The sequence below is a fragment of the Bidens hawaiensis genome, unplaced genomic scaffold, assembly GCF_021521415.1.
Source record: "Bidens hawaiensis isolate Kalapana, Puna unplaced genomic scaffold, B.hawaiensis_p1.1 tig00039543_1, whole genome shotgun sequence".
NCBI classification, from domain to species: Eukaryota; Viridiplantae; Streptophyta; class Magnoliopsida; order Asterales; family Asteraceae; genus Bidens; species Bidens hawaiensis.
In genome coordinates this window covers 22,939-42,838 of record NW_027505613.1, presented here as the reverse complement: position 1 = coordinate 42,838, position 19,900 = coordinate 22,939, and the positions used below count along the sequence as shown (strand labels likewise).

General features: G+C 38.1%; 1 protein-coding gene across 1 annotated transcript; it reads right to left on the bottom strand.

The window, feature by feature from the left end:
• Positions 1-229: 229 nt before the first annotated feature.
• Positions 230-5,745, bottom strand: LOC143614289 (protein HOTHEAD-like). Its single transcript, XM_077087773.1, has 6 exons — positions 5,477-5,745; positions 4,550-4,931; positions 2,528-2,838; positions 1,843-2,228; positions 1,140-1,708; positions 230-516 (listed from the first exon to the last, which is right to left on the bottom strand). Exons 1-6 carry the CDS (start codon positions 5,559-5,561, stop codon positions 456-458), a joined length of 1,794 nt encoding a protein of 597 aa, XP_076943888.1. The 5' UTR covers positions 5,562-5,745; the 3' UTR covers positions 230-455.
• Positions 5,746-19,900: the final 14,155 nt, after the last annotated feature.

Here is a 19,900-nt window from a genome sequence, read left to right as displayed (position 1 = left end):
TTGGTTTGTTGAATACATTAATTTTGTATTACATACAATTGTTAGTCAGATTCAATCAGTTGATATCGTCTAATTATGCATGTATACATAAACTACTAGCCAGCATTTCCACACAAAACAAATAAAAATTTAAATTAAATGAAACCCTACTAACTTACATAGTCCAAACGAAGCACATAAAAATAAAATACAACAGGAATAGTAATTAAGAGTTCCCACTCCTTAATGGTCGGATGTACACATTTTCTCGTTAAATCGAATACTAGACGCAAGCAGGATGAATTCGAACACATCTTCTTAAATATATGACATTAAACAAGTGGATTCAAATATCTTCAAACCAAATGCATCTTGACAATCTGCTGCTTCCAAAGAATACTAATTTCTACCTCAAACCTTTTACACAAAAAAGAACGCAAAATCATCACCAAGACCATCACACACTGTTCTCGATTTCATCTCTGCAATCCTTTCGTTTTGTTGAGCCTTTCTCTTAAAATCTTCACTCCCATGTACCTGCATTAATGTACCACATGATAATATATTATACACGCATTACTCGAGATTGATTTGCTAAAATCTCAAACCAAGCTGGACTTATACGAGCTAATCCTTAAAAAACTCATTTGATAACGAGCCTGAGCTTTGTTAGGTTTACAAGCAACGATCCTAAATGAGCCTATCATTTATATAAACATAATAACTTATAATTAATATAATAAATAAATATACACTACGCAATAATAAAACTAATTACATATACTATTTAGATAAACTAATTAATATATAAAAAATAGTTCACCAATAAATAATAAATGAGACTGGCTCGTTAAAAGTAAGTTCGTTTAACAAAAGAGCCCGACTTTTTGTTAGACTTGCAAGCTTCGTTACACCTATTTTTACATTTGATCCACATTTCTTTTTCCTATTTTCGTAGATGTAACTTACATATATAATAGATATTGTTAAATGGAACTCAAGCCTAAACATCTGACAAGTCAAGCTCGAGCTGATATAGAACTCGAAACGAGCCAAGCTTGACTCGTTTAGCCCAATTGTTAAGATAAACTAATCAATTAAGCTTGACCTTTTACGCTGCTAAAATTAACTAAATGCAATATTCATAAGTTATACAATACCTTCCCATCATCATCACCGTGGCTTGAGGATTGGTGCCAGGTGACTCATCCAAAGTCGAGCCATCAATAACCCGAAGCCTATGCACACCCATAACCTCATAATCTTTGTTCACCACCTGACCCACATGGCACCCACCATGATAATGCCATATAGTGATCACTGTGTCTCGACAAAACTGCTCGAGCGATTCTGTGTCGTTTGTGTGTCTAGGTAGCAAATTAACGTTGGCAGTCACACTCATGTTCAACAACTTGTCAACGGTTTTGCTGTCACATTGAGTGAAATCCAAAAAGGGTTTAGACCTCACTAGTTTCTCCATCATCCGAATACCATTAACGCACCCTTGTATATCTTCCGGGTGGCTAAAATAGTTAAACATGACGGATGGGTTGTCGTCGGCGTTGGTGTTGATCAGTTTGAGCTCCCCCTTCGACTTTGGGTAGGCGATTTTTGACAAGATAAAACCTCCATGAAATGCTTCGTATGGGATGTCTTTCTTGTTTCGTTTGTATGATTCGATCGCTTCATGTGTTCTTTGTTTTGGAGGAATCGTAGAAAGTTGCCCAATCTGTCACATTTAAACACATATTTTAGAAATATAATTACATAATCAAACATTATTATTATTATTATTATTATTATTATTATTATTATTATTATTATTATTATTATTATTATTATTATTATTATTATGACACTAACCTCAGCAGAAGTGATACCATGATGACAAGTAATACTGTCCTTAGACTGACCATAACCGCTACTAGCCTCAATGTACACACCCAATTTTGTAATCCCAACCGTTTCAATAAGTGATTGTTTCACTGGTTTATTAAAAGGAACATAAATTGCATTCATAGGATTATCAGACATATCTTTCCCAACAAGTTTGTTGTCGTGCACCACCGAAATGTTTAGTTTCTCAAGATCGGATTTTGGCCCGATGCCACTAAGCAATAGTAGTTGTGGACTTCCAATTGCTCCACACGTAACGATAACTTCACTTCCTTGCCTTCTAGATATAAATGCCTCGTGTTGAACCCCTTTTTCGTCTTTAAAAACCACTCCAACTGCCCGTGGTTTCTTCCCTTTATTTTATAAGAAATAGCAATGACGTTATTTGTTTTAAGCGAAACAATATTTATCTTTCTAATAACACGTTCAATACATAAACAATAACAAGTGGAGATCGTATAATACATTTGTTTGTAGTATCTGACAGTTAGGTGTTAATAAAAGAGTGATGTCAGCAGGAATATAAGCACCTTATACGTCACATTTATTGTAAAATGTACAAATATTTGTACGTGTATACCAATTCTCTGCTTAAAATTGATTTTGTAATGAACGTGTCCCTACCACTAAAATTAATTTATGTATATCGTACCAGTTGTATCAAACATGATCTTCTGAACTCTTGCGTGAATCAAAACGTCAATGTTTTGAGGGTTTGCAGAGGATAGTAACTCAGCAGCGGTGTGTCGACGACCATACTTATCAAATATGGTCCCACCAACCTTGGTACCATACACATGGTCATATGTGAAACCATTATCCGGTGAAACCCCAACATCCAATAGACCATCATGAACTGCTCTTTGCCATGGTTCGAACATGGGTACGTTAACAATTTGCTTCTCGACCCATGGGTATGACTCATTGACTAGTTTCGCATCCCATCCCACTCTTTCAACATAACTTCCAAAAATCAAACAATTACAAAATAATTAGAAAAAAAGTATTAAGTTACAAAATAATAAAAAGTACAACTTATGAATGAACAAAATGTTGTATTATTATTATTATTATTATTATTATTATTATTATTATTAGGGCTGACAATTCGTGTCTTAACGTGTTTAGCGGGCAAAACGACGCGCTTAACACAAGTACCAAACATAAATACGACACATTTAACTACATTATATATGTCATGACTATAAAATAGTTTTAAGTTTTATATACCAATAAGAGAAAATCATGAATTAGCTTAATAATTTCAATTATTTAAGAAAATAAAAAAATCATACACTGCACTTTTTTGTTTAACAGGTCTTATCGTGTCTTAAACAGGTACCCAATTGCCAGCACTAATTATTATTATTATTATTATTATTATTATTATTATTATTATTTATGACATTGAATTGCATGTATACAATTGGTCCAAAATGAATGTATGATCGTTGTCTCACATGTGAGTCTTAATGTTTCATTTAACCTTTGATTACCTAACCACCAACCCCTCGATGCAATAACTAGCGAGTGTGTGGGTCTTGTGTATGTGTGGTGTTTGTGTGTGTGTTGGGGTGGGGGGGGGGGGGGTTGAAATATGAAGCATTTATGGCTGTAACATAAATGTAATATGTACAAAAAAGATTATGATTAATGAATTAATTTCGCGGTCTGTGTTTGTTCAACTCTCGTCATCATGAACTTTATCTACACTTTAGACTTCATAAAGTGGGCCTAGACCATTGTTTTTATGTTTAGAGTTTCAGCATAGCATCGAATTTATGAAAATAAAGCATATAGTGTTAGGTATTTAACCCCTACATTTTGACTACTTTAAAGATTTAAATCATACACTCATGTAGTATCCAGTAGAAGAAAACAAGGTCAATGTGTCAAAAACCGACGTTGGAAGTGTGTGTTGTAACGTGCATTGCTTGTCTATGTGGTATAGCGTCAAGAACGATTGTTAAAATTAATTTTAAGTCAAGTATTTTAAAGTATTATTTTAGAATCTGCTCAAAATCAATTTTACATTTGAACTTGTTTTTAAACGGTAAACTTGTCGTTTTACCAGCTTGTTATGCTAATTTAGTGAAAGTAGATACCTAAAGCAACAACTTTGTGTTAAGAACTTGACATCTAACTAACATTAATATCCAACGATCTTTGTCATTATTTATGTAAATCAACGGTGCACATCTAACATTGAACTTTATGTCTCAAGATCTTATTCCCTACCCAATTCAACATAGTTAAGGAAAGTGGATGGCCCATCTTTATTGATTGATTTTCTTTTGGATTAGGAAAATGACTTTAGACCAAAATTTCATATAATTACTTCAATCTATTCAAGCATTTAAAACCTTCTAAAGAATGTTATGATAAAGAACCTCATAACTTAATTTCAGTAGTTGGTAAGCATGATTTGTGCAAACTTTTGTCGGGTGGGTGTGCTGGTGGTCACGCCGTTAATTAATAATTGAAAATGTTGATTAGCGTGGCATATTCGCTATTTTGAAGACATGACCTTCAATAGTGATTCACATCATTGGCTTTTCATTAGTTTTGCTTGTTCACTTAATAACGATTGGTTTATTTATAATAAGCATTCTCAGAAGGCGCTTTAAATATGATAAATCATAAACGAAGGCAAAGAAAGATAAGACAGTTGTACCTTGCACTCGCTCGAGTGTAAAATCCTGCATTGATGGAAGTACCACCACCCAAAACCCTAGCTCTTGCATTGAAGACCCCATCATTAGACACAAAGTATTGTGAAGCAGAAGTATCGGAAGTGTCCGCAAGGGTAAGATGGAAATTTGACAAATAAGAAACATTTCTATTTGTGAAAGGAACATCACCCCTTTCAAGTAACAACACCTTGTATTTTTGGGACAATGTGGCTGCCAATGGACACCCTGCCGTACCACCCCCTACAACAATGTAGTCATACGCCTTTTTTCTACCGTTGGTTAACGATGATGGTGGTGATGGTGACGAGAACAAGCTTGCCTGCCGGATGAAAGGGTATTGAGTTTGCCAAGCTTTGTAATCACCTGCATATGCGCAAGTGAAGCTACTGATCAATTGCTCCTTAAATTAAGTTTACTAATATATTTTTTCTCAAAGATGCCACTTTTTGTGCCTTTTGGACAAACCCAAAAATACTAACTAAATTCAAGTAGAAACCCACGAATCTTTCTTTCTTTCTTTTTTTTTTACTTTTTAATATCCTAAAATTTTGGAGTCAAAAGCTTACAAATAGTTAATGTTGGTAGTCTAAAACAAATTACAACTTAATTGTTTTAGGTATTTGAGTTACAGCATTTTCTTCATATTACTCCATCCCAGCAAACTTGACATTAGAGTTTTCCTCCAATAGAGTACCAAAAAAATAAAAAAATAAAAAAATAAAAATTTGATGATATTTGAGAAAGAACATTTTCTAATTATGGCTTAGTGGAGTTAGTATCTCTCGTGTTACATCCACTACACCCAAAACTAAAGTGCACTAAACCACACACAAGAAACCACAAATATAACTGTATACACACATATATATAACATTAAGTTTGTATGCATAGAGAGAGGAAACAAGAACCTTGAGAGGGGATGATGAGGGTGGCAAGAGAAGAAGAAAAGAGAAAAAGAAAGAGAGAGAGGTTCTTGTAGTCGTTGATTTTCATCGGAGAGAGTGATCAATCAGCTTCAAATCTGAACTTGAATGGTGTGGCCAACTGTGGTTGGTCTTGTTGTATGTGCAAAACACCCTGCTAGCTAGCTACCTTCTTGCAATTAAATCATGCACCATCACATACTCATACCCTCTTATATATTACACTTGAATAGTGGACATATACACGCATAGACAACTGTAAATTAATATCTTCACATTAAAAAAGTAATTATTTAATAAAAAGTTCGAGAAGCTACTAAACTAATACTATGTTGCAAGAATTTTTCTGTAAAAAAGGAGGAATAATGGCGTCAATAATGTGAGAGAGATGAAGAAAGAGATGCATAGCCATAAATGAGGTTGGGAGAACAATTAATATTGACCGCTCCATCTCCCTCCTACACACATATGATCAATGTTTACAGATGAGTTTGGTGTGGATTAAATCATGCCCATTGGATTTTAAGCAAAGTGCTAAATGCTTTAGGTTTTAAATAAGAGGTAAATTTGACTATGTAATGTTTAATGATGTTGAGTTTTTCTAATAAAATAGATTCATCTAACTTAGACTTTGTGTCATGAGTTGAATAGGTATAAAATTATGAACTAAAATTATGTTAATCTAGACATTAAATAATAATTCTAGACTCTTAAACTTAACTAAAACTACTAACCGACAAGTGAACTGGTCAACTCTAGTACAACTAAGTAAGTCCGGATATCGAACTCACGAGACTCTTTAAATTACGTAAATTAACTAATTAGACCCGAATGAATGACACGACTATTTATTATTATTATTATTATTATTATTATTTTAGGAGGTGGGGGTTAGTGAAAACTAATTTAAACTAATTAAGAAAAACAAATAAAATAAACAAAAGACAATTAAAGTGATTTGAAATCAGATAACGATAAAAAACCACATAGGCTAGAATCTCCAAAGTTTAGTTATCAAATAATCGGAAAATGCTTTGTTATGGAACTGGACCCCTCACCCTTCTCAAGAAGAAATCTATGGATTTCTATTAAATTTTTAAAAACACCAGTTTTAATATTACACTTCCTTACGGTTATCTAATTAATTATGAATGAGTACCTTCATACGAAATCGTACCTTATAGCGCAAAAATCAAAGACAGTTTAATAAATTCATTCGACATTAATAGACAAAGCTGAAAAATTAAGCCTAGACGGACTCCTTAAGAAGACCTAAATCTAGCAATCTTAATCAACCAACACTTATAAAATAACCTATCACCTTGCAACTTTTTAAGTTAGCAGCACACTTTTATTTATTTAATTAATGATATTGTTTCTATGATCTTATTATAAATCAATCACAAACTAGTCAAGAAAGCATGGTAAATGACCTAATAGAATCCTATTATATGACAGACAATCACCAAATACTCTGTGAAACAATATAATTCACCAAATAAAACCAAGCACACATATGTATCGAATAAACAAAATCAAACTTTTACTGATTCATAAACCATAATCAAACATAATCTGAAATAAAATCAAGCATCACAATGGTTCATCACAAGCCTAGGTAGTCTTAAAAGTTTTAGCCAAGCATAATTAAATCAAACAAAATAAGAACGTTTGAATTCATTGTGGGAAACAATAAGGAACGATAGATAAAGGCGATAAAACCTGTTGTCTTCGGTCTTGAATTATAGGCGCTTCACCGTATGATTCCGAGCCTTCCAATGCTTCAAAAACCTTCAATCTTGAGCTTAATTTTCGTCGACAGCGGCTAATTTTCGTCTGATCTCCCCCAGGTTAAGGTTAAACATGATTATAAATCGATTACAGGCCCAAAACCCATAATATTCTAGAAATAAGCCTCTTCGCGTCGCGCGACGAGGAGTAAGACCATGTCCGTGTCGCATGGGTAGAAAACACAAGGGAAGCCCCCCCAAGGGCGCCGCGCTGCGCAACGAGCCCTCCCTTGGGTGGCCACGCAGCGTGGAGAGCACAAAAGGGCACGATTCTTTTGCCGCTTGGACCGATTTTCTTTCTGGTTCAACGATTCTTTGTTTCAGCTTGCTTCCTTCTCGTTTCTTCTTCTTTTTAACCTTTTTTAATGACTAAAACCTACCAAACACTAAAAGGTTAGTAATATATAAATTCTAAATGAAAATTAATTAAAAACTAATAAAATACTATATAAAAATACAAGGGAAACATATATATTTATCATTATATCATGGGGCTGCTTTGGCCCTGGATTAATTCATCCTTTATTATTACATCACATTGTGCTATATGGACGCTAGGATAAAGCTCATGCTCGCTCACTTAACCATGTTGTGGATAAAGCCCCTGCTCGTGAGGCATAAATAACCAAACCTTCCCCTCCAACCTCCCTTAGCGACCGTGAGTGGGATGAAGCCCCCTGTGGAGGCCCTTGATCGCTAGAAGGTGTTATGGTGTTCACGACTGGCGTGGGCAAAATCCCCCGTTGAAGCCTCCCCAGCTAAGCCTCACAACACATTGTCTTATATAAAAAATCACCTTGATGAATAAACTTGGAAGGGTTCTCATTTCATTTGTCACACTCTACAATGGCGAATCTTGGACGAAAGTGCAGGGAGTGTGCTAACCCTTTTGTGAAGATATTTGCCTATTGTAAGTTCGCCGGAATGTGAAGGACTCAAATGTATTTCAACGTGTTTGGTACTTTTGAAGTTGCACCAGGTTCTCGGATACGTAAACAACGAATAGATTATCACAATAAACATTTGTGGCTTAGCGAGTTGGAACATATAATTCATGAAGAAGATTTTGAAGCCAATTCGTTTTGGCAACCATGTTTGCAACCCCAAGATATTTCGCCTCGACACTTGACCTCAAGATGGTGGCTTGACATTTCGACAAACAGGAGACCAAATTAGTGCCCAAAATATGCAATAACTCAATGTGGATCTTCTGTACAACCACCCTAGTCTGCATCAGAGTATGCACTGAGAGACGAAGATAATGAGAAGGCAGTGTGTAACCTGTGAGATGTGGTACCTCGTGTGTAATGTAATATATATATATATATATATATATATATATATATATATATATATATATATATATATATTGTAACACCCCTGCTAAAGCGGAAAAGCCCGAGTGTAACGTACAGATTGCTCAAAACACATGTGACATTATTAAGTGACAATATTATCATTATTTTAATGATACAGGGAAAAAAATACAGGGAAAAAAATAAACACAACTAAAGATTTTGTCCATTTGTTTAAATAACCTAAGTCTAGTGTCTTCATCGAGCTTCATTCTCTGATAACGGTATCTGTAGCATATATATAAAATATGGTCAACTAATTGAATAGTTGGTGAGTTCACACAAGTTTTATATAAGTACATAAAAACCATGCAATTCCATGAAACTTGTGAAAGGTATAACTACAGTGCATGTAATGTCATTTCCAGTCAGTAATAACCAACGTACTCGGATCGGGGGTCCTTTTTCCACTCATAACAAAATAGTCCTCAGTGCAAAGGGAGAGGGGCATATGATCATACTTATTGAGGCAACCATAAGCAAGTAATTCTGAGCAATTAACCAAGTAAACACACAAGTCCATGATATGAATTGCAGATTTATAAGGACTCGATAAACCATTGAATAGATAGGATATATATGCTACCCCAAAATGTATAAAACGTTGAAAATAGGGTGTGAGAAACTCACCTCGAAATCAAAGATAACTTGAAATATAAAAGCCGGAAGCACAATAACGAAACCGAAGCAACCGAACTTCACGAACTATAATTAAAAACAAAAAAAATCTAACTAACAGGATTGTAAACGTAAGAAATTTGGTTTTAGGAATTTATGCATTATTTTAATATGTTTTATTTGCATTTGATGGCATTTTATAATATAATATTATTTTTGAGTTTTAACGAACTTTAATGATTTGTATTAAAATTATTTTAACTAATAATTATTATTACTATAGGAATTTAATTATATTCACGAAGCACGGGTTTTAATCAATATAATTTTATTTCACAAACGATTATGCTAACAATTGTTGGTGCATAATGTCAGTAGTTCATAGTCTAGTGTCTGTAATCGAGTCTGTAATGTTAATTATGTTTTATATATGTCTTAAGCGAAGTTGTTAACAAGTTCGCCTAGGCGAACTTGTTAGACAAGCGAAGTTATGGACAACTTCGCCTGAACATATCAGGCAAAGTTGTCGTGTATTTATATTGATAGGTTACGGCTGAATCAGTTGTTCGTGTTAGTTTGTTCGAGTTGTTACGAGAGCTGTAACGTGTGTCTGTAATAGTGATATCGTATCACGTGTTTGAGTTATTATATAACGTGTGTTCGTTTCGTGTGTTCGTGTGATTCGTGTTCTATACTCGTAACGATCTACGCAGGGATTCCGCACCTGAGTTGATCGAGATATCTCGTGCGATCCGTCCAAGGAACCTACAATTGGTATCAGAGCGTTTGCTCGATTGTGTGGTTCGGGATATTCACGCGGGTGTAGAAATCGTCCCGTTTCGACTATTCGCGGGACGTGTTTTCTGTGTTTTTGAGTCAATCTTACCTCCTACCATCGTATTCAAGCCTTTGCACCGTCAAAAACCTCGTAAAATCCAGATTTCAGATCTGCAAAAACGTCTGTGTTCATCAGGCGAAGTTGCCGTCAGGATACGTAGGGTTTCGGCGAAGATATAAGGTTAAGCGAAGTTATCCACAACTTCGCCTACCTTCTCAAGTTCGCCTAACTCAGCGAAGTTCTCTACAACTCCGCCTACCTCCTAAGTTCGCTTACCTTAAGCGAAGTTAATCATCATCGAAGTTCTTCAGCGAAGTTAATCAGCGGCGAAGTTAAGGCTTAAGCGAAGTTATCCGTAACTTCGCCTACAGTACTTTTCAGAAAATTTTTTGATTTTTTTTCGGGTTTCTTACTTTTCGGGAAAGATGTCGTCGATTAACATCTCTGAGTTAGTGAAGATGGAAGTTGAAGCAGGGTCAGCTACTAAGGCCCCAAGATTGCTGAAGGGAACCGATTTCGTTGCATGGAAGGATCGGTTCATACAATACGTCAAATACCAGGATGCGAAGATGTGGGTATGCATCCAGGATGGTTATATTCCACCAGTTATGGAGTATGTAGGTCGTGATCAAATCAAAAAGTATAGCAAAATGGAAGAAGAAGAAGAGAAAAAGATGTATGAGGCCGAGAGCAAGGCTCATGCTGCTATTACTATGGCTCTTCCACAAGAGATCCTTCATACGTTTAGAAAGTATACGTCAGCAAGAGAGCTTTGGGAAGCTCTTGAGAACAGATTTGAAGGGAATGTAGGAATCCGTGCTTCAAAGATAAAATTGCTCAAAACCCAGTTCTCAGTCTTCAAGTATTTGAAGAATGAATCTTTAGATGATATTATCACTCGATATTACCATCTGATGACTGAATTGAGCAACTATTCAATTTCCTACCGAGAAGAAGAAATAGTTGAGAAGCTTCTAGATGCTCTCCCACCAAAATGGGAGATGTACACTGTGCTGATGAGGGAAGACAAAGACTTTCCCACATATGATCTAGAAACGGCAGTCAACAAGCTCAGAACCTTTGAGCTTAACATGGTCAGAAAAGAGACACCTATGGATCAGGTACAAGATCCAGGTATGTATGGAGCTAAAGTCAACACTAGCTCAGGATCGAAGACTGAATCTGCTGCCTACTACTCGAAGGGAGAGTCGGGCGCAAACTCATCACATGAGGGGCATGTGTCAGTCAACACAAATGGTGATGTTTGCTATGTAGCAGGTGGATCGAGTGGTTCTCAACCCCAGGTAAGCAAGAGTAGTTGCTCACCAAGTATTCCCAGCAACAACTACTCCAAGATGCCTATGAGTGTCAAGTCTGCTGAAGAGCAGTTTGGTCTCTATGCTTCTTTTATTGCTTCCTATGAGAACTACATTCAAGGGAAGATTGTTAATCCAGCTATGTTGGATGAAGATTATGACCAGATTGATGCTGATGATCTGGAAGAAATGGATCTGCAATGGCAGATGGCTATGATAGTGAGAAGAGTGAAGCGGTTTATGAGAAAGACCGGAAGGAAGTTTGTCGGTGGAAGGCCAGGGTTCGACAAGACGAAGGTAAGATGCTACAATTGTCAGCAAAACGGTCACTTTGCAAAGGAATGCAGGAATGAGCGTGTAGAACGAAGTCAGGGCAGGTCTACACAGCAAAGTGGGGGTTCTAAAGATTATAGTGCCATGATGTCCAGAGAAGCTGGTGAATACAACTGGAACCTGCAGTCTGAAGAAACTTTTGAACAGGCCAATTTGGCGAAGGTTGAAACTGAAGGAAATGAGAAGGTTACCGGAGAAGAAAAAGCTTTTATGGCAGATGTTAAAGACCAGCTCTCCGAGGTATGTTCTAAACCTAATTGTTCTAAATGTGAAAACTTGTCTGAGCAATTAGCAACCATAACTGATCAGTATGTCAGTTTGGATGCTGAGTTTAAAACTTTAAAAGAAGATCATCATTTTACAAAAGCAAGAGAAAATAGCTATAAAGTTAAAATTAAAGCTTGTGAAAAAGATATTAAAAGTCTAAAAACAAAACTTGCTGAAAAAATTGAAGTGATTGATCTAAGCTATGAAGTTTTGGAAGAAAAAACAAAACTAATAGCTGATAGAGAAAAACAGATTGCTGATCACCAGGTAAAAGTGGTGGAAATGAATAGAAAACTTGAGCAGTTCAGAAATTCCTCTGCTATTCTTGATCACCTTGTTAGTGATCAAGGTTCCTCTGCTAAGAGGGGAGGAATTGGTTATCATGAGGTTCCACCACCGTATAATCACAATTACACTTTTAATCCTAGTGTTCAGAAATCTGTTGACTTTGAGGTTGTTCAGACAGTTCCAGCTAAAGTAACTAGTAGAGAAAAAGATGTTAGTAGAGGCGAAACAAGTTCGCCTGTTTCAAGTGTTAAAATTTCTGATCCGAGTCCAGTCTCATCAAGTTCGGATAAGTCATCCGAGCCTGGTAAGGCAAAAGAGGAGGCGGTATTGCCAAATGGTGAGAAAAAGATAAGACAACTAAAAAGAGTTCTCCGCTAAACCCGTATGTCCCACCTTATGTGAGACAAACAGGCAGTAATAAAGCCTCGACATCTAAAACACCGGTTGATAAAAAAGTTGAGCATATGTGTTGTTTTAGGTGTAATCAATTAGGACATCTTGTTGCAGATTGCCCTCTGAAGCAGCGATTCAGAGGTGTGAGGCCTACTAAAACTGAGAATAAGCCTAATAGTAATTATCATACTGCTAAAAATGAAAACCATTCAAAATTCAGAAATGTGACTAATTCAGGTTTTCAAAGAAACCGATCTCAGTTTTACACTGCTAATAACCAAACCGTAAGTTATAATTCTTTTAATTCACAAAGGTTTGGAAGGCCTCACAATCAATCTACAATGAGGTATCATAATAGGACTTACAGGAATTATCGAGATACTAACTTTGGAAAGCCAAAGTTCGGGATGTATAGATCCAAGACCAATTGGTCTTGGGTCCCTAGATTCTAATCTTTTGCTTTATTGTGCAGGAACAGTTGAACAGGGCTGCCAACAATCTTTGGGTTGTGGATAGCGGCTGTTCCCGGCACATGACGGGTAACAAATACTTGTTACACGATTTGAAACCTGTTCAAGGAGGGAGAGTGAGCTTTGCCGGTGAAAGTGGAGGCAAGATTACAGGAATGGGAACGGTGTCGAACGGAAAGATGACATTGGAGAAAGTTAACTTTGTAGAAGAATTGAAGCACAATCTGCTGAGTGTGTCGCAGATCTGTGATAAGGAGTACACCGTACATTTTACAAAGGATGAGGCGATTGTGTTGCAACCTGGTTTTCAGATACCAGAGGAGTGGATTGTGATGAAAGCTCCACGTGAGAGGAATACGTATGTTATGGATATGAGGTCGACTGAAATGGCCACGGAAGAATCATGCCTTATGACAAAAGCGAGCGAATCGGAGTCTGAATTGTGGCATAGGAGAATGGGGCACATTCATCTTCGGAAGATGAACCACATTGTCAAGAATGGACTTGTGCTGGGCGTTCCCTTGAAAAGTTTCAATTTTGAAGACAAATGTCTACCGTGCAAGAAGGGAAAGCAGCACAAGAAATCCCATCACACCAAGAAGGTCAATTCAATTGCCAGTACCCTAGAATTGCTTCACATGGATCTCTTCGGTCCCGTGAATGCAAAAAGTCTAGGAGGTACTTCATACTGCTTGGTGATCACTGATGACTACTCACGATATTCGTGGGTATATTTTCTGAAATCAAAAGATGAAACGGCTCAGATGGTGAAGAATTTGATTACCAAAGTTGAGAATGTTATGGATAAAAGGGTTAAGTTCATCAGGAGTGACAATGGAACGGAGTTCAAGAATTTTGAGATGGAGATCTTCTGCCTTCAGAAAGGGATTGAACACCAATACAGCGCTCCGTATACACCGCAACAGAATGGAGTGGCTGAAAGGAAGAACAGAACGTTAATTGAAGGAGCCAGAACAATGCTGGCTGATTCGAAGCTTCCTGTGGTGTTTTGGGCTGAAGCTGTTGCTACAGCCTGTTATGTTCTGAATAGAGTCTTAACTGTTAAAAGACTTGGTAAAACGTGTTATGAGCTTATGCATGGGAGAAAGCCCAACTTGAGTGGTCTTGAACCATTCGGGTCCCCTTGTTCGATTTTAAAGACAAATTCTAAATTTGGTGAAGTAGCCGATGAAGGAATCTTAGTCGGTTATGTTGTTGGGACTCCCAACAGACGTGTCTTTAATACATCGACCAGCAAGGTTGAGGTGGTGTGTAACACCGATATCACAAGTTACCAACCGCCAAAACCAAGCAACGGACCTGCTGAGTTTTTCGACTATGTTAAACTTTTTAAGTCTTTTAACATACCGTATTTGGATATTGCTGAAGAAGAAGAGAGAGTTGCTACGAAGATGATCCTTGATGAGGAAGAAAATCTATTGCAAAGACAGCTGATCGATAAATGTCAACCTTCCTCATCAAATGCTATCGATACCCCTGCTGCCTCGACTGAAGAAGAATTTTTCAATCCATTTCACTCTCAGCATGAAACAACCATTGACGAGCTCTCTTCTAACTTGGAAGACAATTTGCATGTCGGTTCTGTTCCGACCACGAGAATTCATAAAGATCACCCTTTGGAGAATGTGATTGGTGATGTGTCCTCCGGTGTACAAACAAGACGTAGCTTGAATGAGCACACCTGTGTTTACACAAGCATCAAGGAGACAGGGATAATCAACGAATGCTTGTACACTTGCTTTATCAGCCAGATTGAAACGAAGAACTATCAAATGGCTCTAAAGGACAGCTCGTGGGTCGAAGCCATGCAAGAAGAGTTGGCTCAGTTCAAGAAAATGGAAGTATGGGATTTGGTTGAAAAACCGAAGAATGTGCATGCGATAGGCACAAAATGGGTGTTTAAGTGCAAGAGAGATGAGAAAGGGATTATTATAAGAAACAAGGCGAGGCTAGTCGTTAAAGGTTTTAATCAACAAGAGGGGATTGATTATAATGAAGTGTTCGCTCCTGTGGCAGGATTGGAAGCCATTAGATTGTTTTTGGCATTTGCTGCTTATAAAAAGATGAAGGTTTTTCAGTTGGACGTAAAGAGTGCATTCCTAAATGGGAAAGTTGATGAGGTTGTGTATGTTGAGCAACCTCCGGGTTTTCCTGACCCAGACTTTCCAGATCACGTGTACAAGTTAAGCAAGGCATTGTATGGATTACATCAGGCACCTCGTGCCTGGTACTCAACTTTATCAGATTACTTGCTTGAAAATGGGTTTGAAAGAGGAAAGATTGATAGCACGTTGTTCTTCAAGAGAGAAGGAAGCGACTTCCTGCTGGTGCAAGTCTACGTGGATGACATTATCTTTGCTGCATCAAAAGTCTCCATGTGTCAGGAGTTTGAGGCCGTCATGAAGAAAAGGTTTGAAATGAGTGCTATGGGTGAACTAACTTTCTTTTTAGGATTGCAGGTTGATCAGAAGAAGGATGGGATGTTCATTCATCAGACGAAGTATGTCCATGATGTTCTCAAACGATTCAAGATGGAGGACAGCTCTCCATTTGATACTCCAGTCTGCGTCAATCACAAATTGGGTGCTGATTCAGACAACGATGCAGATGTGGACCCAACTCAATATCGGGCTATTATAGGTTCTTTAATGTACTTAACTGCTTCTAGGCCTGATATAATGTTTGCTGTTTGTCTTTGTGCACGCTTTCAGGCAAACCCAAAAGAATCTCATTTGAAGGGTGCGAAGAGGATACTGCGGTATCTCAAGGGCAAGCCGAAGCTGGGGTTGTGGTACCCGAGAGGAGGAGACTTGGAGCTAGTCGCTTACACAGATTCTGATTATGGAGGGTGCAATCAGAGTCGGAAATCAACAACAGGTGGATGTCAGTTTCTTGGTGGCAGATTGGTGTCGTGGCAATGCAAGAAGCAGACTTCAGTCGCAATTTCAACCTGTGAAGCAGAATACATGGCAGCATCCAACTGCTGCTCCCAGGTTCTTTGGATTCAACAACAGTTGCGCGACTATGGTCTGAATTTCTCGCTTACTCCTATTTGCATTGATAACACAGCTGCTATCTCAGTAACTAACAATCCCGTGAAGCACAGTAAAACTAAACATATTGACATACGTCATCATTTTATACGGGATTGTGCTGAGAAGAAACTGATTGTGCTTGAAAAGGTGGATACGCTTGATAATTTCGCTGATTTATATACTAAAGCGTTTGACAAAACGAGATTTCAAAACCTTATTGAGCTGAATGGGATGATCAATCCCGAGTAACCATGCTTTTCATGTTATGTTAAAAAAAAAAAAACGTCACTATCGCTTAGAATTATGTCGGTTGCCTCAGTTTGAAGGACATGTCTTAGGACATGTTTGGTCCTCATTTCTACTTGTAGAATATGAGGATAGCCATTAACCAGATGACTGAAAGTGATCGGGGCGGTTTATGATGAGTTTTCATTCTTTCGCTTAAAAATAGTCGATCACACTTAGTTAGAAGGACACATACAACTATGTGGTCGGTCCAGCTGATCCATTGGATCTTCGGGATAGCCGTTTACCTGAAGACTTTGTTTTGGTCGGGGCGATTGATGTTAAAATTTTTCTTTTAGGGAAATGAAATTATTTTTCAAGTCTACTACTTCGTAAGAAGTTCGTTTGCTATGTTTAACAGAAAATTGATCCAACCTTGGAAAATGATAGATATACTGATTCTGTGTGCTTAACTAGTGAAGTTATTAGGCTTAAAAGGCTTTAGGACAGTTATTGTATGTCATGGTAGCTTTTTATGGTGCGTAAAAGTAGATGTGATACAAACTAAAACTACTCGATTTTACGTGGAAACTCCTTAAGAGTTTTGCATGTCTTCATATATATCTTTTCGAATGATAGGCAGAAAAGCGATTACCCAGTCATACACGAGCCCGTGAGTGTTCTGATTCCCGTGAAGATAGCGTTTCAAGAAACTGCAGTGATCCAGATTCGGGACTTGCAGTTGTTTACTACTCTGAAGTCTATGTAAATGTTTATCGTTAAATATATATATATATATATATATATATATATATATATATATATACCTTATGAGTTATTGAAACATTCTAGAGCTAACAATGTCAAGACTTCTCAATCATGGAGTAAGAAAGAGAACGGGAAGCAGATGAAGAGTACTTACAAACTTAATCAGACACTATGGGTCGAGGTCAATTCGGGGTGACTTGGGGAAAGCCAAATACGCTTTGAGAATAGATAGGAGGCATCATTATCTCTGAGTTGTTGCCCACTTATTTTTTGAGCTTAATTGAACTTAACTCGTATCACAGAAACGATGAAAACCATCTTAAGTTATTTACCTGCCTACAACCTGTTTCTTTATGTCATAATACAGCTAAACACGGATCTATGTGACAGTCGCGTAATTAGTATGACTCCTGTTCGGATCTTTTCTAAAACGTAGTAGTCCCTGTCGAGACTGAAATTTGATCCCTTGTACTTTAATTTTTAAAAGTTTTTCGTACTTAGGTAGTTTATGATTTTATAACTGGTTACTTGGACTTGATCGTGTCACTTAATTCTTTAAAGGGAGTTTTAAAAGTTAATTGCAAAATGTTCAAATTATAATGGTTGATTTTGTAAATATAGGCGAAGTTGTTAAACAGGCGAACTTGTGAATAACTTCGCCTAGGTGAAGTTAACCGTAACTTCGCCTGTATAACTCCGCCCCTATATAAGGATTTTCAAAGGTCAAACTGTTCATAATTTTCAAATTCAGCGAACTTATCCTCCGTATTTATCGGCGAACTTATCCAGTTTTCCGGCGAACTTGTCGTTTTTCCGATTTCTTGTTCTTTTTCTCAGTTTCCGTTACCGATTCAAGGTGTGTGGTGTCGATATTTCGTATAACCAATGTTCTTTATTGTTTATCAAAGGTCGTTTCGACCCGGTTATGGACCTCGGACCTTCGGACCGTTCAATCGGATTTTTCAAACTTGTTTTACGTGGTTCTAATCAGTTTGATCGTCTAAACAACCTTAAAATCATGTGTTTCGGACCTCTCAATCGTCAAACTAACCATGCAACATCAGATTTTTGAATTTGAATCGGCTTACTGTTGTCGATTCAGATTCAGGCGAACTTAAGGATTAGGCGAAGTTATCCGCAACTTCGCCTGAGGATTAACTTCGCCTGAGGCGATGTTGTGAGGCGATGTTGTGGTGAGGCGAAGTTATCATTAACTTCGCCTGGACCTTTTTAACTTATCAGTTATTAGACGAACTTAAAGCTGAAGCGAAGTTGTTCCCAACTTCGCCCCACCTTTAACTTCGCCTATACAGATTTTTTTCACAACTTCGCTCATGGTAACAAGCGAACTTGTGTTATGCCTTAACGTTTATCTAACTTGGTTCGTTTGTTGCAGATATGGCTGCAGTAGCAGGTGCTGGAGGTGCTGGAGGAGATGACGGAGATAATCAGAGGCAATTCTTCCCGGGTCACAATATGTATATCACCTTAGACCCGGAAGCGAACGGAGTTGAAGATTACCGCGAGATAATCACTTTCCTCCTTCGCTCGAGGATATTCCACGCAATCACTACGACTCTGCCGATTTCCTTACCCAATATTGAGGATTTTTGGCAGACGGTGGAATACGATTGCCGCGTTGAGCCCCCGGTTATGCGAGCAACCGTCAACAATCAAAAAGTTCAGACCCGGCACCACAACAAGCAGGAGCATCTCAAGCTATACTTGCTGCTCCTGTTGTGTCACCGGAGGAGGAAGTGGACCTTGATGCAGAATTCGGAGGTCAAGGATTCTTCGATATGGATCGGGTGGATCCAGAGGAGAACGTTCAGATCCCAGTTGAACGTGTCTCGACTGTGCGTGTTACTAGAGCAGCTACGACAGTGGCTGACTCAGATCTTGATGATGTTATGGATGAGGCGAGAAGGATGTTGGTGACTCAAGAGAGGACGTTTGGGAAGAGAAAGAGGACAGATGATGATAGTGAGTCAGAAGAAGAAGAAGAGGATATTCACAAGTTGATCAGACGTTCGAGACGGGAAAGGACAGGTGCAGGTATGGGAGCTGGAGAGACTTCAAGAGTTGTACGTTTCGCTCCGCCCGCACTGTCAGGTATGTCGATTGTTCCTACATCACTACAGGTCACAAGTTTAAGCGCCGCGGAGGTTCCCGTGGTGGCTACATCATCAGCTTTCGGCATTCCATCTACTACTTTCCAGAGGACGACTCCGGAGATTGTGTCTTTACCACCTCCAACGCTTACTCTTTCAGAGGTGGTTGCACAATTTGTTGAGTCGACAGTCGTTGCAACTGCAGGGTTGTCGGTCACGATACCACATGCGGTTACGTCCACAGCTGCTTCTGATGTCCCGGTTTCATTCGAAATCCCTGCTGAGTATACTCAAGACACATCTCACATGAGGTTTGATTTCGATGCAACCCTATCAGACTCGGAGAGAATAGCTGCACTTGAGCGGGTCGTGGCAGAACAATCAAGGGTGAATCTTGTCCAGACCCAGGCTATTCAACGCCTAGTAGCAGAAAATCAACTACAGTCGTCCCTCCTGGTTGAACATGGGAGAATTATAGATGCTATGAAGGAGTTCTTGGCATCTCAGGGGGAGACAGGCTGTAAAGGCGACGAGCTCAGGACAAAGAAGAGGAATGACAGAGACGATGATCCCAATGCATC

Excerpts from the sequence above, each read along its gene's own strand:
- LOC143614289 (XM_077087773.1), bottom strand. The coding sequence starts at position 5,561 with ATGAAAATCAACGACTACAAGAACCTCTCTCTCTTTCTTTTTCTCTTT. Across the intron at positions 4,932-5,476 it reads CCTCATCATCCCCTCTCAAG|GTGATTACAAAGCTTGGCAA; the intron begins GTTCTTGTTTCC and ends GCGCATATGCAG. Across the intron at positions 517-1,139 it reads ACGGTGATGATGATGGGAAG|GTACATGGGAGTGAAGATTT; the intron begins GTATTGTATAAC and ends ACATTAATGCAG.